The sequence below is a fragment of the Triticum aestivum genome, chromosome 2B (genome assembly GCF_018294505.1).
Source record: "Triticum aestivum cultivar Chinese Spring chromosome 2B, IWGSC CS RefSeq v2.1, whole genome shotgun sequence".
Taxonomy (NCBI): domain Eukaryota; kingdom Viridiplantae; phylum Streptophyta; class Magnoliopsida; order Poales; family Poaceae; genus Triticum; species Triticum aestivum.
In genome coordinates, this window is record NC_057798.1 from 239,596,642 (window position 1) to 239,612,379 (window position 15,738).

The 15,738-nt window shown below is 43.9% G+C and overlaps 1 protein-coding gene across 1 annotated transcript; it reads right to left on the reverse strand.

The window, feature by feature from the left end:
• Window positions 1-1,383: 1,383 nt before the first annotated feature.
• Window positions 1,384-6,117, reverse strand: LOC123044552 (vesicle-associated protein 4-2). The gene is made up of 7 exons (XM_044467322.1): window positions 5,649-6,117; window positions 4,090-4,160; window positions 3,874-3,955; window positions 3,660-3,775; window positions 1,986-2,063; window positions 1,773-1,892; window positions 1,384-1,670 (listed from the first exon to the last, which is right to left on the reverse strand). The coding sequence occupies exons 1-7, from the start codon at window positions 5,938-5,940 to the stop codon at window positions 1,611-1,613; spliced, it is 819 nt and encodes a 272-aa protein (XP_044323257.1). The 5' UTR covers window positions 5,941-6,117; the 3' UTR covers window positions 1,384-1,610.
• Between the last annotated feature and the right edge of the window lie 9,621 nt (window positions 6,118-15,738).

Below are 15,738 nucleotides of genomic sequence, written 5' to 3' on the forward strand. Positions count from 1 at the left end.
AGGTGCATTGATGATTTTAAGCATTTCCACATGTTGGTATCTCTGCTATGCCGGAGGGTTGAAATCTCCCTATGACCATACTGTGTGATGAACCAATTAAAGCATGGGACATTACTGTGTTGTAGAATGTTGGACATGAGCTTGCATATCATCGCCATGTTATGTGCCTTGAGGTCTCTAACACCCAAGCCACCATTCATCCTGGGTGTAATCACAGTGTCCCATGCAACCAAGCAGTGCCCCCCCTTAGCTGAGTTTTTACCTTACCAAAGAAAGGCTCTTAAGATTTGTTCCAGCTTTTCAATCGACTGTTTCAGCCACAAGAAGCAGGCCATATAGTAGTTGGGAATGGATGCTAGAACTGAATTTATCAAAGTAACTAGAGTGCTCTTTGAGAAATTTATTTGCAGTCCTGTGAAACTGGAGAAGTCCTGCAAGATCTGCTTGATGATTTGTGCCTGTTCAACATCCCCCCGAAACAGAATTAGTGTGTCATCTCCGTACTGAAGAATCGGAAAGAAAGCATCCGCTTCCAGCAGGTGCTTTAATCTCCCTGCACTGTATTCCAGACGACAGAGCTGCTGCAAAACATCTGCCACCAAAATGAAAAGATATGGCGAGAGGGCGTCACCCTATCTTAGGCCACTTAGACTTGATGGTGCGTCCCAGTGAACCATTTATCAAGATTTTGGCAGTACTTGACTTCAGCATAGCCGAAATCCAACGAATCCAGCGATCTCCAAAGCCCCTGACGAAGAGAATTTTTGTAAGTGCTTCCCAACTGACACTATCGAAAACTTTGCGGAAGTCCAACTTTAGAGCCACCATCGGCTTACGCCGTATCTTTGCCTGCTGTACGAGTTCAGCCGCGAGTGCAAAGTTTTCTGCTATACACCTTCCCGGCAAGAAACCAGATTGTAGTTGATGCACTAACTCCGGTATCACTCTCTGTAGGCGGGAAGCAAGAACTTTGGAGACCAACTTTGGTAAGGTGTGCACCAAGGAAATGGGCCTAAAATCCCGGAGATCCACAGGGCTGTCTTTCTTGGGTATCAAAACTATATTCGCTGAGTTTACTCCGTCTAGCTCTGACACTTGGTCATAGAAATCCTGGAAGAGGAGCATCAGATCATCCTTGAGAATAGACATGAAGGCTTTATAGAATTCATTGGTGAAACCATCAGGCCCCGGGCTCTTATTGTTGGGCAGCCGGCGCACTATATTTGCCACCTCTTCCCAAGTGAAGGGGGCCTCGAGCTCTTGCAAATTGACAGGTTCAAGTACTTTCTCTTTCTCGACAAAACAACAGCGCAACTTGGGAGCAGCAAAAGAATGGACACCAAAAATGAACACATCATAAGCAAGGTCAGCTCTCGCAAGAGATAAACACAAGCTACGGATATGCACTTTATTGTTCTGACAAGCCAATTAATTTATCTGTTACACAGCGAGTACTGAAACAACCAAAGGTTAGCCTGTTCACTGGAGACCGATCCTTCAAGCACAACTCTAAACTACCGCACACTAAACTAGCAGAACCTAGCAGTTTATAAGAATTATCACAACACATTGCTCAAGCCATATGCCGCTCTAGCAGAAGAAGGTACAATTTACACCGAGTCGACCGCTTCAACCTGTTGTTGTGCGAGGTATCTTTCCCTCCTCTCTTTCTGCGACCAACACATGGAGCATGAATTTTAGCACTGGAAAAGGGATTCCACAAGAAAACAATGAACTAGAACACCGTAGGAGATCTGAAGAGATATACATACCCATTCATCAATGACGAGCCCTTCACCAACAATTTTAGGACCATTCTCTTCCGGAGGTTTCTTCCGCGCCTCAAGTGCAGCCTCTGCCTCGGCTAACTGAGTGTTCAGCTTTTCCAGTTGCTTTGGAAACAAATGGAACATGAGACATATTATTGCGATTCTGTCCATGGAAGAAAGTTCTTATAAGTAACGGTGTTTGTATGATTTACTTACAGGGCCTGGGTTTTGAACATCCAAGAAAACAACCCTCAGTATCTTCTCAACCACTGCCTGATCTTTCTGCTCGTCGAACTGCAACCAACAAAAGAAGTCATCCTTCCAAACGGCAGGGATATGAATCACAAGTATGTTACTGTTCGTTATGAAGGTAAGGTTTGAACCAAACATATGCGCCTCTTTCAATTTATACCACAAATGGGGGACCAACAGCATGAGCACTGCCTCGTATCCAACTAAACTACTGAAAGCAGACCAGGGCAAAATGGACTACAGCAGTAAACTACCTAGCACTAGGATTACTCCATCAACATTTACCCTATCAAGTTCCATTCTATGAATTAACAGCATATTCTTCTAGTTGAATCCCCCCAAGCCTCCCTCAGGAAAGAATTTTAACTCATTCAATTTGGACATCCTAACTATTCAAGTGTACGGAGAGGATTGAGTTAGCATTCTTGCATATGAAAACATAGGTCCACCCTCAACATGCCTGTAAAGAAGGCAATGAAGGGTCGAGAAGCCTCCTTTTGTAAGTGGAGATGAGCAAAATCCTAGCCCTCAAGTACAAAAACACTAAGCAAAACTCGAGAGGAGCAAGAAACGAGAAGGAAAAGAAGAGGCTCTATTCCAGTTCACGTACTCCTGTAGTCTTCGTTAATTATATTATCCGGGAGTCAAACATGGTTGAACTCACCTATAAATTTGTCAGTTTGTTCTTCACTCGAGCACCTCCAACAACCCACCTATGTTGTTACAGAGGACATTACACGTCAGCATTTACATTATGTGAAGGAGACATGGCGAGGAGAGAGGTCAAGTCGCTTCTCTAGGATCAGCTCTGTCGTAGTTAATGGGATCTGTTTTGATGTTACACCCACTCATCCCATGTCCCCCTGGAGCTGCCATCACAAAACAGTCGATCCCTGCAACTCCCCCCATCTTACCGCCATGCCCCCTTCCTCCTATCTCAGTGAAGTATGGGTGCTCAAGAGGGCAAGAACACACTGGCCAAACTGGAGGTGAATAGGGACACGGTTGACCCTTCGATTGTCTCCGTTGATAAAAATCGTGCAACAGCATCAAACGGGAATGAACTTTTCTCCTTATCTATGTTATGTGTATGTCTGTCAAGCCTCTCAGTATGACAACAGCAGAAGATGAGATGTCTTGTTTATATCCCCTCACAAAGGAGAGTTAGGGTCGGGGTTGATTTGTGCTCTGTCAACCCTTGGAGAGTTAGGGGGCAAGATCACGACTGGGATTTACCCATTTCCTCGTGAGATTTAGGATATAAACTAATGGTAGAGTGATGATATGGACTTGGAATGAAATGTCTGGCCTAGTCTGACAACAATGAAATTGCAGCTGGTGTTAGGAAGTTTACCCTTAATGTTCAGTTAATAACCTACATCTACCTCAACAGTCCTTAATCGCGAAATTAGGTAGCCAATTAGGCAGGAGTACTCGTATGGTTAAAAAATGAGCTTCCACCCAAGCAATTCAACACCAGAAGTACACTGACATCAATCTCCTCCCCTCTATGTCTCAGGCACTCCAATAACTATAGTACCTGTAGGTATATGTCGGCAATTGGAAAATGTTCGCCGAACTTACTAGAAATAACAAGCATGCGTGAAAGTAGAAGGATAAAATAGAAATGTCACAAACCAATTCTGGTGCATATTCCATGGGTCCTTTGACCTTCAAGCTCAAAATCTTGAACTTGACCTTGCACTTCTGCAGAACATTCTCATTATTCTCTGGGTGCTCGACAAACTTGAAAACTGGCATGTCGAAAGGGGACAGTAGTAAGCACCAAATATGGACATACTGAGTAACCTTGCTGTTGCTAAGAAAGGATACAATGTGACCAGTACATTACCAGTCGCTATGATAGTCTCGCCAGGGGCAAGTATGGCTCCAGGAGGACGCATAAAGCAACTCTTGGGTGCAGTTGTTTGAAACTAGAAATTCAAAAGGATGATAACAGTCAGAAAAATATAGTTATGAACAGAGTTATTGTTAAGCACTGGATCTTTAAATGCAAATTCAGCCCATCTGCCATTGGATAAGCTGCAAAGCAATAATCAATACTAACCTTGAATGCTACATGTGACTTGCTTGTATTCTTTATCCTAATTGCACTCTTGACCTGCTTGCCTGGTTCATCTACACAAGGCAAGCCGGAAGGCTTATTAGCGTCTCTATAAAGAAGAGAACATGTAAGAGAAAAACCGAGCAAAACTGAAGTCTATTTCTTGATTTTGCCTCCTATTACCATGTTACTCCTTCCGTCCGAAAATACTTGTCATCAAAATGGATAAAAAGAGATGTATCTAAAACTAAAATAGGTCTAGATACATCTCCTTTTATCCATTTTGATGACAAGTATTTCCGGACGCAGGGAGTACATGCTAACCACATGTCTACAGCTAAGTGATTTAACAATCAGTCCTGTCAATTGAATAACTATGTTTTTTTAGAAACACCAAAGACAACGTACACGCACACACTCACACTCACGCAGCACCTACTGAAGACAGGGTCGGAGTTGCGGAGCAAATAACTACGTAATTATGTAGAAGACTCCAGTGTTGCTTACATTTAAACATCAATGTAGATACCAAATATTTTGCCTATGCATCACAAAATCAAATAGTCCATTCGGCATTATGGGAGGGCATCCCACAAGACTTCGCTTCACAAACCGTCATGGGATGCTTGCCTATTTGTTGATCGCTTTAGATAGATACTCCCTCCGTCCGGAAATACTTGTCATCAAAATGGATAAAAGGAGATGTATCTAGACGTATTTTAGTTCTAGATACATCCCTTTTTATCTATTTTGATGACAAGTATTTTCGGATGGAGGGAGTAGATACTAAATTTAGACACCACAAAACATCCTTAACCCAGTAAAGGCAGACTCCCTCGCCCTGGAGACCATAGGCGTGCACCTAGGCAACAACGTGCTAAGTGCAGCAAGAAGACATATACTTCCAATTTTGTTTTCAGGTTTCAACTCAACTAGAAGAGTCAGTTTTTTATGTAAGGTATGGCTGTAAGAAAGAACACCGATCTTTTTACCACCACTTCACGGCAACAAATATAGATACTGAACCCTCAAAAGCAACCAATCAACAAGCTGATGCGTAAAATTGGTTTTCATCCTATGATTCCACTGTTTCCATCTAAGCACTCAGTAATGAGTATAGCAAAAAGCTGCCAGCAATAGAAAGTTGCCTCGACCCTAATACTGCATTTAAGGATACAGACATGTTATAACTACCCTACCAAAATCGTGGCTCGCGAATCTTGGAAGTTCCATTCGAGATCTAAGCGTTGGCAAACCCTGTAGGAAACTCTACAAACGGAAATTCCACTACGGTTTACCTCCTGCAACAAGATCAAGAAATTCGGATGGCAAATCGCGCCACAAGATCGTGACTTCCTCGGCCACCCACAGATTCCCGCTTCAAGACAGCGGAGATCGAGCGATTTCGAACCAAAAATTCAATCCCGGAACTTAACGCAATCGAACGGTGCTAGTCACGCTGCACCCGCAAATCTGCAGCTTTCGGAGTTCCTCACGACCACAACCCACAATTAAACAAGAAAGACTGGCTCAAAGAAGACATGACTTCGTCGAGCGCTCACATGGGAAGTAGAGCTTGTTTGACGGATCGAGCCGGAGGCGGCGCCGCGCCGGCAGCAGAGATTTGGCGACCGTCGAGATCCCGGCCGGCGCGGCAGGGGTGCCGCCGTCTCCGGCGACGGGCGCCTCATGGCCGTAGCGGCCGGCCGAGTGGTGGATCCCGGACGAGGAGGAGGACGACGCTGGCGCCGGCGCGCCGCTGGCCTGCCTGAAGGGCATGCGGCAGAGGTTCCAGAGCTTCCCGCCGCCGGAGTCGGCGGCGGGCGCGTACCTGTCGTCGCCGGAGATCGCCATGGGCGAGGAAGTTACTACTACTACCAGTTACCACGAGCGTATGGTACGGAGGATGTGGTTGGGCTGCACTCTGCTTCGGTTCTCCCCCCCTCTCTCTCTCCCTTCTAAAGTGATCCTTCTTTCACCTCAGCTTTTGCTACAGTACATTCTCCATCCTCGATCTCGCCTCTTTTTCATCTCTTCTCCGGTTGACTTTTCATTGATGGGCTGTGGACCGCGGCTTTATGCTGCTGCTGGCATAGTGAAACTAATCATGCACCCCGGATTGATCTGCAAATTTTTTTACAGACGCCTCAAGTGTAACTGACGGAAGTGGTGTTACTGTACCATAAAAAAGAAGCAGTGGAAATAAATGAGCTCACTCATACAGCATGTTGCGGTAAGGCTTTAATCAACTAATGTCTCCCAAAATAGCAAGGTTAAGGGAAATTGATGCCAGTTGCGGTAGCACATGCTCCTAGTAGCTCGCAACATTAATTCATTAATTCAATTTTCCATTTCTAAAGAATTCGAGACACACATAGACACATGACTAAGGGGGTGTTTGTTTCCAGAGACTTTTTTGTGTAGGGACTAGAAAAAGTCTCTCTTAAAGACTCTTTTATCAAAGGGAGAGACTTTTTAGGGACTAAACTAGGCATTTGGGACTAAATGAAGAAGACTCTCCTTGAGAGTCTTTTTTGGGACTTTTTGAGACTTTTCCAACAATGCCCCTCCATGCATCCATTGGCTCATCACCCCATGATGTTGTTTGATTGTTATTTTTCTATATACTAGGGGCAACATGGTCATTTCATAACCTCTAGGAAGGGACTATGGACTTTTTAGTCTCTGGAAACAAACAGGGAGGGACTTTTTAGGGACTAGGGACTTTTTAGTTGGGACTAAAAAAAGTCCTAGGACTTATGAACCAAACAGGGCCTAAGAGGGTGCTTGGATACGTTTTAGTCCCATGACTAGAAGTAGTGGGACTAAACTTGCTAACCTCACTCATACTTGGATCCAAATACTAAAGAGACTAAAATCAAGTTAATGAGCATTTATTATCCTCCAAACCCTTCAATCCAGAACTCGATGGTGTTAAAGGAGAGGAGTCAAATGAGGAGAGAGGGGACTAATCCATATTTTAGTAGGGTACCCCTGACTAAAAAAAATTAATCTCAAGACTAGTTTTAGCCCCTCCTTAGTCAGGGGTGCTTGGAACTTTAGCCTCTTAAAGAGACTATTTTTAGTCGGACTAAAATAAGTTCCTTGGATCCAAGCACCCTCTAAGGCTGCCTGTAATGGGAGTATCAGTATCATAGGTAGTAGTATCATGCATACCAACTAAGCCATTTTGATGAGGTGGTATAGAATTAAATGAAGAAAAAGAGGCTTGAGTATCATATCATGATACTGTATCATATTAAATGATGTGCTACTTTGTGTCATGCATGGCAATAAATATAGTCCTCTATGATACCAACATATGATACTATGCATTACGGACGTAGTATCATATACTTGTATCATATGCCAACATATGGTACCAACATATGATACTATGCATGATACTAGTATATGATACTCCCCATTACAACCAGCCTAAGGATGTGTTCTGAACTCCTCCGACTTCACAAAACTTCACAAATCCAGCTTCCCTAGCCAGCTTCTTTGCTTCACCTGTCGATTCTCAAGCGTTCGGCGTCCTACGTAGCTTCTCCCAGCGCTAAAGCCCAACTGGGCGGTTGCTGGGCTGGTTGGGCACGAGTTTGGGCCACTAGGAGGCAGCCCAGTTTGGGCTAGACATGGAGGTAACGAGCCCCTATACCGATTCGATCAAGCGATGTGTTCGAGCGAGCGTATCGATTCGCTTAGCTTCACTTGGCGGTGGCAATTCAGTTGTAATATTGGCTAACTCCAGCTTTTCGTATCCGTGGAGCTCGCCGACGCTCCTCCAGGATTTTGCACTGCCATCGGCATAACTTCGAGAATCCAGCTTCTCAGAGCCAACCGTTCGGGACTTTTTCATCAGAGAAGTTTGTGAAGTGTGGAGCTGGAGGACTTCAGAACAGGGCATAAGTACTTCTCCGATCTTTTTCACTCTCCACATAAGAATTGTCTAGAGTCAAACTTCGTAAAGTTTGGCCATATTTATATAAAAGAGTATCAACATCTACAATACTAAAGTTAGAAAATAAAATTATGTTCATGACCCTTCTAATGATATTGATTTTGTATTGTGAATGTTGGCGCATCTAGATGTGCCTTAGTTATGGCACATCTAAGGGCAACTCCAACACATACCACATATCGTCCGCCAGCGTCCGTATGGAGCTAACGGACAAATTGTCAGACCCAACGCGCATCCCCATCCCATAATTTTGTCTGTTTTGTGTCCGTCTCACCCCATTGCGAGATCAAATTTGTGTTGGATTTGTGGCCAAAGCGGACAAAACCGGACGCGTTCTGCATCGTCCATGTCTGCTCACGGGAAGGGCACGGCGGCAGGCGAGCGGGCACGGCGGCGAGCGCGCAAGCGAGGGCTGGCGTAGCTGGCGAGCATGTGGGCGAGGGCTGGCGCTGCTAGGGCAGGGCGGGCAGTGAGGCGGGGATGGCGAGGGCGAGGGCTGGCGTGGACCGTGTGCACGCTCGCGGGGAGACGGGGAGGGCTGGGCGGCAGGCGAGCGGAAAGGCGGCACTGGCAGACGTTTTGAGATGGTCGGTCGTGTTGGGCGCCTCCAACAAAAGCCGTACGCGCTTGTCCGTTTTGTCACCCATTGCCACCCCAAACGGATGAAATCCGGATGAAACGAATGTATGTTTGGGGTCTAGCATTGGAGTTGGCCTAGGTGGCTCAATCAAACTAGAAAGTAAAAGAGGAAAGACAAAAGAAAATGATTGGACGAATCTTAGCGTAAAATCAATGACATAGGACTTAGGTGTGCAATACTTAAAGCACATCTAGATATGCTTTAGCAAAACTGTTTTTATAAAGTTGATCGAACTTTACGAAGTTTGACTTCAGACAAATACTATATGCGAAGCTAAAAAAGGATCGCACGGAGTACTATGCTTAGATGGGTTTTTTAAGTCATGTATCTTGAGTCTTCGGTTCATTAAAAAAAGTTGGCTGGTTAATTTATTTAAACTTTGGCGAAAAAGGTTACAACACGCCCATCGTCAAGGATAGCAAACCATCGAGGTTGCCTGCGATGTCATCATCACCATCTCTTCCCGAGCAAGCGACTATGACTTCACCATGAAGGACCTATTGAAAGTGTATTGTTTTCTCAATGGTACTTTGGTGTCGATGACAATAGGGTTAGTGATGATTGAAGTCGGTTATCAAGTTTATCTCAGGACATTGGTCTTTCGGTGATTGTCTACAAACTTGCTTGACCCCCTATTTCAAAAAAGACAAAAGAACTCGGTTTTCGAAGACTGGAATGTTCTTTGGTTTATTTGAGTCATAGGCCAATTGCACTGTTAAGAGGGGTCGAGATGTTTGAGGAAGTTAGGGATCATACGTACCATACACATTAAGCCTCCCCACTGTGCCAAATACTTTTTGGGGTACAAATCGTACACTGACTTGCTTGGCTCCCTAAGGTTCACGGACCAGATCCCCGGAGTTCTTGGTGTCGTGGATATAACCCTGACAAACAGTATCCATCAAACAGTATGAATGGGAGTATGCATAAGGTTTATACGGGTTCACTACTAGGGAAAAGCCTAGCAGTAGCGCGTGATTTTGGCCTATCCGTAGCGCGGGTAACCGCGCTACTGATACGGTGCTACAGTTAAAGTTATCAGTAGCGTTTCTCCACCCGCGCTACTGCTATATCCACTTAGTAGTAGCGCTTCCTAGGAAGAGCGCTACTGTAATTACTAGTAGCGCTTCTGGCAGCCCGCGCTACTACTGTTATTTTGTATTCTATTTCTTTTTTATTTCATGTTGTATTCATACACTTTTATACAAGTTTTCATACAGTAGCAATTTAGAGATTGTTTTTACATCATAATGAGTTATTACATCATTGTGTGAAAGAACCGTGGACTAGTTTCAAGTGGATGGACATCCACTTGAAACTAATCTGTGGTTCTTTCACCCAATGATATAATAAATATCATCATCATCATCATCATCATATCATTAACAACTTATCATCATAATACATCATTGTCATATAACACCTCCTCATGATCATCATTTTCATCAATGAGACATCATGTAGCAAGTTGGTCACTAGTCATAATCACAACTCCTCCTCATCATCACCAACTCTAACACATTGTAACACATAATAACACATTGTACCTAGGACCTACTTCTCTCTCATAGGACCTACTACCTTCTCTTAAGTAAAATAGCATAAAACAAGATAGGCCCTGACTCTCCATTATGGAGAATAGAGATTATCCTATCTTCAATTCTTGCCCTTCGCACAATGTTGCTTCCAAGTAGCTCCCTACGAGTGACCATACATTTTTTTCCAATCTTTGATTGTCATGTCTTCATTGGTTTTAGAAATCCGATATGAACAGGAGTGATTCGTAGGATGACCTGGCCGTATATTCAAAACATAAGGTGACCTTTTCGAAACATCAGATGAGGCACACACTCCTGCGGGATTATCTCTTGAAAACCATAGTAATAACTGCTGGAATTTTGTCTATTTGGGCCTAGCCCAATAGTAATTTCAGAAATTCCTAATAAATCCTAGAGGCCCACGCAGCCCATTCGTGCAAGGCAAGAGGTGGAACTAAAGTTTAGTCCCACCTTGCTAGTTTAGAGGGAGTTGGACCTCTTTATAAGGGAGGCTCCTTCCCCACTTGTATGAGCATGAGAACAAGAGGGACATCCACGCACGCTCCTCCTCCGCCGCCCGCCTCGCCACGCCACGCCTCGTCACGATGCGCCGCGGGTTGCGGGAATGAGCCGAGCCGATGTAAATTTTTGCCACGCACTACGGGTATACGAAAGGGCACGCGAAAGCTGAAACGTTTTGCTGTAGTGGAGATTGAATACGAACGGCGCACCTCTTCGCCTGCTGCCTGTTCATTTCGTCTCCCTCGTTCTCTTCAGCTCCCAGCGCAGCCTCTCGCCTTCTTCTCTTGCGCCTATAAAAGGGAGGTCGCTCCTCCCAGAGAGACACACCAGAATCTCTTCCTCCTCTCACCACAAGTTCCTGAGCACTGCGCTGCTGCTACGTTCTTCCTCATCCCGGCTTGCGGCGTGCACCGCAGGTCGGGACAGTAGGCCTCCGAGACCGCACCTTTTGAGTCATGTACAGGAGAAGGATGATAAGGTTTTTGGGAAGCGCTTAGCACGACTACTGGTTGCTTCATCACGGACGATCCGGTCGCCGACGACTACTTCCCCGACGATGACTACTTCCCTGACATCGACTACCTCCTCGACGACATGGAGAACACCGACCCCAAGTCCAGTGCCTCTGCTCCTGCTACTGTCACATACGTGTTTCTACCCTTTCTATTGGAGGTTCTGCTATAGCTCCTTGTTCTAGTTTTTGCCCTAGATATGTTAGACTCTATTTCATATATGCAACCTGCTATACTGTCTGCTTTAGATATGTTTAGTTATGGTTCATATATGAACATGTTGTTTACCTTCTCTTTGTCAAATTGCATGGCTTGTTTTATCACTGCTACACTAGTCATGCTTTATCTAGTATTTCTGTTAATAAAATCACTCGGTAAATTGCTCATATTTCCAACAATAACTTCGTAGTTAGCAATGTAGTTCAATTTTAGAAGAATTTATGCAAAAGTTGTATAGATGTCGTAATAGTAAAAAATCTTACCATGACATCTCCATGGATGTTACCATAGTTCAACACGTGCACTAGTGGCACGTATTGACCATAATGTGGAGGAGTTTGATAATACATATTGTAATTCTCAAGATCAGTAATAAATGTGATCAAATGATTTTTCTCCTGATAAGTTAATTCTGAGCCATCGGTGTAGTAGGTTCTGTCTACCATCTTCCGCACATTCTCTGAAGAATGAAAATAAGCTATCAATGAAAATAAGCTGTCAACTATTTTGAAATAAATAATATAAATTACTTAATAACTATGTTTGAGAAACTCACATAGCGATAGAATTGGAAGCGTATCAACAAGGACCCAAATGTCCAAATTGTCTTCAGCGATGTCAGGATCACCAAGATCCATGGTGACAAGCATACCCTCATGAAAATCATACATCTTGCAAAGTGCTTCCCAATTCGGGTAACCAAAATGGGATACGCTCTCAGAATTGTATAGATTTACCTCAAAATCCATACCATGATGGGTCCTTAGTTTTATTTGTTTCCATACTTTCATGATCTTCAAAATCCATCCTCTCCAAGACATAGCGTCTTGCATGGCATGAGATAAGCTAGTCGAATTGTAAAAGACGGAAATTACACGTTGAAGTAGTAGAAGTCGAGCTTAATTACGAAAAAAACACTTTGTGTCATAGCGTACCGTTTCAACATCGAAGGTCTCCTGGAGCTTAATGCTGAAGCGCCGACCTTCTACTAAGTGAGGCCTATCGCAGAAACCTCGGTTGTCGCCGCACCGGAGCACTCCGCGAGATTTTCATCCGACGATATTTCTATGTTCATAATTCAAAGATTTTCTTCTAAAATTCAATATATGTACTACAAAAACTAAATTAGATCATTATTATTCAGCACGGGTTGACTGTCGGTCCATCGAGTCTTTTTTTGAGAACTCTCAGCTCACGTGGTGTGTATATATATATTCGACCATTGGTGATGGTCGCTCCTCCCTTCATCCCCGAGTGCATTAAACCAAAATGTCTAGCACACGGGAACGAAGGAGAAGCGACCCGCACGACAACAGTCGGCATTCTTCTTCTCTCATATATGGTGGACACACTCCCGCACTGATTTTTCTACCGTTGGTGATGGTCGTTACTCCTCCTTCCCTTAGTGCATAACAAAGGTCTAGCACAAGGAGAAGATGGAGAAACAAACCCCACGACAATAGTCGGGATTGTCATGTATGGAGCCTCGACAGACTTAAAGTCAACCCGAAATGTCGTTTAGTTATCTTTCTAGAAAATCCAGGCCACTGGATAATTCCTACATATTCTAGCACAAGTCATGCCAAAACTCAGGGAAAAGTCCGGCATGACCTTTACTAAAAATGATATATCGAGCGCCTGAAATTTGCCGGAACGGAAATTAATCAACACTCCGGCAAAACATAGGCCACTCGGAGGTGTTACCTGCAAACATGGCCACTTGGGCAAGCACATATCCTGTTTGCATTCAAACTTGATGGTCATTGCATTCAAACTTGATTGTCATTGCATTTCAATGGTTGAATATATGAGCAAAAACATTTCAAAATATCTTATAGGACTCATATTGACATGGAGATTTGGCTGGTCTCACCTCGAGGTCGGAGGGGGTCCGTGACGGCGATGACAGTGGTGACGACATGGAGGTTTGGCTGCAAAAACAAAATATAAATAAAAACATTATTATCCTCATCTTATGGCTTAGTGAAACCCTATAAGCTATCAACCAATCAAATGCACACGCCTTGCATAGTGCTCTCTAATTTGAGCATTCAAAATAGGAGTAGTTCCCAAATTTGAGCATTCAATAAGCAAAACTAAATCATAAAATAAATTAGTATTCAAATTAGCATGCATTCAATAAGCAAAACTCAATCGTCTCTTGCGTCCGTACATCGTCGAATATTATCACTAATACATCTCGAATAGTATCATACATATAACCTCACTAATACAGCTAAAGCCCTAGCAAATGATAGGTATCGGCCTGGGCGGTGGACAGCCAAAGAGAAGGAACCATCACACGATCATAGCTTCAGTGAGATCCCTGAAGAACCTGCCAGGTATTGGAGAACCTGCCCTCCAACGCAACCATGTAGCGACGGACGTGCTCGTCCTCCTTGCTGACACGGTGACGTACCACCTCCACGGGGTCCTCAAGCCTCTTCACCGTCACTGGCCCACGCGACCGCCACCAAAGAAGGTTTGTGTCAATGACGAGCTGGCTCCTCACCAAGCTGTGCCTCCCAGAAAGTAGCACATCCCAGTACCAGCCCGGCGGAGCCCAATCCCGAACATGGCCCCTCTGATCAAGCATGCCTCCTCCGCCGAGTCGACGACGAGGATGCGGGATAGGCATCGTCGACGCCGAAGTGAGAATGATTGCTTTAACTAAAAAAACTAGTTCTATTCTTTCGTACTAAAAATAAAATAGTTGTATCAATTCAACTAGTTTAACTAAGCACTTACTATAAATAAAAATAAACTAGTTCTTACTAAAAATAAACTAGTTCAACTAGTTCTATTAATTTTCTTACTAAAAAAACTAGTTCTATTAATTCAACTAGTTCTTACTAAAAATAAACTAGTTCAACTAGCTCTACTAATTTTCTTACTAAAAAAACTAGTTCTATTAATTCAACTAGTTCTTACTAAAAATAAACTAGTTCAACTAGTTCTATTAATTTTCTTACTAAAAATAAACCAGTTCTATTAATTCAACCAGTTCTTACTAAAAGTAAACTAGTTCAACTAGTTCTATTAATTTTCTTACTAATTCTATTAAACACTTACTAAAACAATAAAAAAACTATATTCATTTTTTTCTTTAAACTAAACACTACTGCCCTAATTAGCATCTAGTTAAACCCTACTGCCCTAGCCAGGTACTTAACCATCTACAACTACTTAAGCACCATTGATGAACCCTAGGAATTCGTCCTAAAAACTACTTAAGCATCTACAACCACTACCCTAATTAACATCTAGTTTATAATTATATTTACCTAACTACATTGGGTGCACAACAACTATATAACTACTTAAGCATCTACAAGTAGTAGCTAATTTGATGAACCCTAACTAATTAGATGAACCCTAGGAACCCTAGCTAGGCAGAGGTAGGGGAGGAGGAGGAGGAGGAGGAGGAGGAGGAGGAGGAGGTGTAGGCGTGCTCACCTCGGGCGCCGGCGGAGTTAGGGAAGGGCACGCGGCGTCGAGGTCGGGGTCGGGGTCGGTGTCGAGGTCGAGGTCAGGGACGGGGTCAACGTCGAGGTCGAGGTCGGGGTCGGGGTCGGGGTCGAGGGCAGTTGACGGCATGCGGGGGGCGACGGGAGAGCGTGCGGCGGCCGAGGGCGATGCAGGGCGACAATGGCGGCGACAACAGATCGAGGTGGGATTTGGGGGAAGTGGCCGGGGGGGGAGAAGAACCGCGCGGTTAAGTCAAAAATAGCAGTAGAGCATTTGCGGAAAAGCGCTGCTGCTACATTAGCTATAGCTAATATAGCTATAGCGCGGGCTAACCGAACGCGCTACTGATATGTTAGCTATAGCGCTTGTACTAAAAGCACGCTGCTGCTATGTCTTTCTCCTTTATATTTATTTTTCTTTTATTTTCCTTCACATTTTATTTTTTTCCTTCCCCTTTTTTCTATTTATTTCATTTTCATTTACTTTTGTGTATGTTATTTTATTTTATTTTATTTTCATTACCAGTAGCGCTTTCCGCACAAAACACGCTGCTACAACCATCTTAGCAGCAGCACGCTTTCCGTGAGCTCGCTGCTACTATTGCTAGCCTGCGGAGAACAGTGTCCAAAATATGTAGTAGCGCTTCTTTCGCCTGGCGCGCTACTGTTATAATCTTAGCTGCAGCGTGTTTATTTTCCGTGCGCTAGTGGTAAGTAGTAGTAGCGATTCTTTTTGACACGCGCTATTAGTACGTTTTTGTGTATAAGGTTTTCCCTAGTAGTGGTT

Coding starts and splice junctions, on each gene's coding strand:
- LOC123044552 (XM_044467322.1), bottom strand. CDS start 5,940: ATGGCGATCTCCGGCGACGACAGGTACGCGCCCGCCGCCGACTCCGGC. Junction 3,956..4,089: donor AGTCACATGTAGCATTCAAG/GTTAGTATTGAT, acceptor TTGAATTTCTAG/TTTCAAACAACTGCACCCAA. Junction 1,671..1,772: donor GGCTCGTCATTGATGAATGG/GTATGTATATCT, acceptor TGTTGGTCGCAG/AAAGAGAGGAGGGAAAGATA.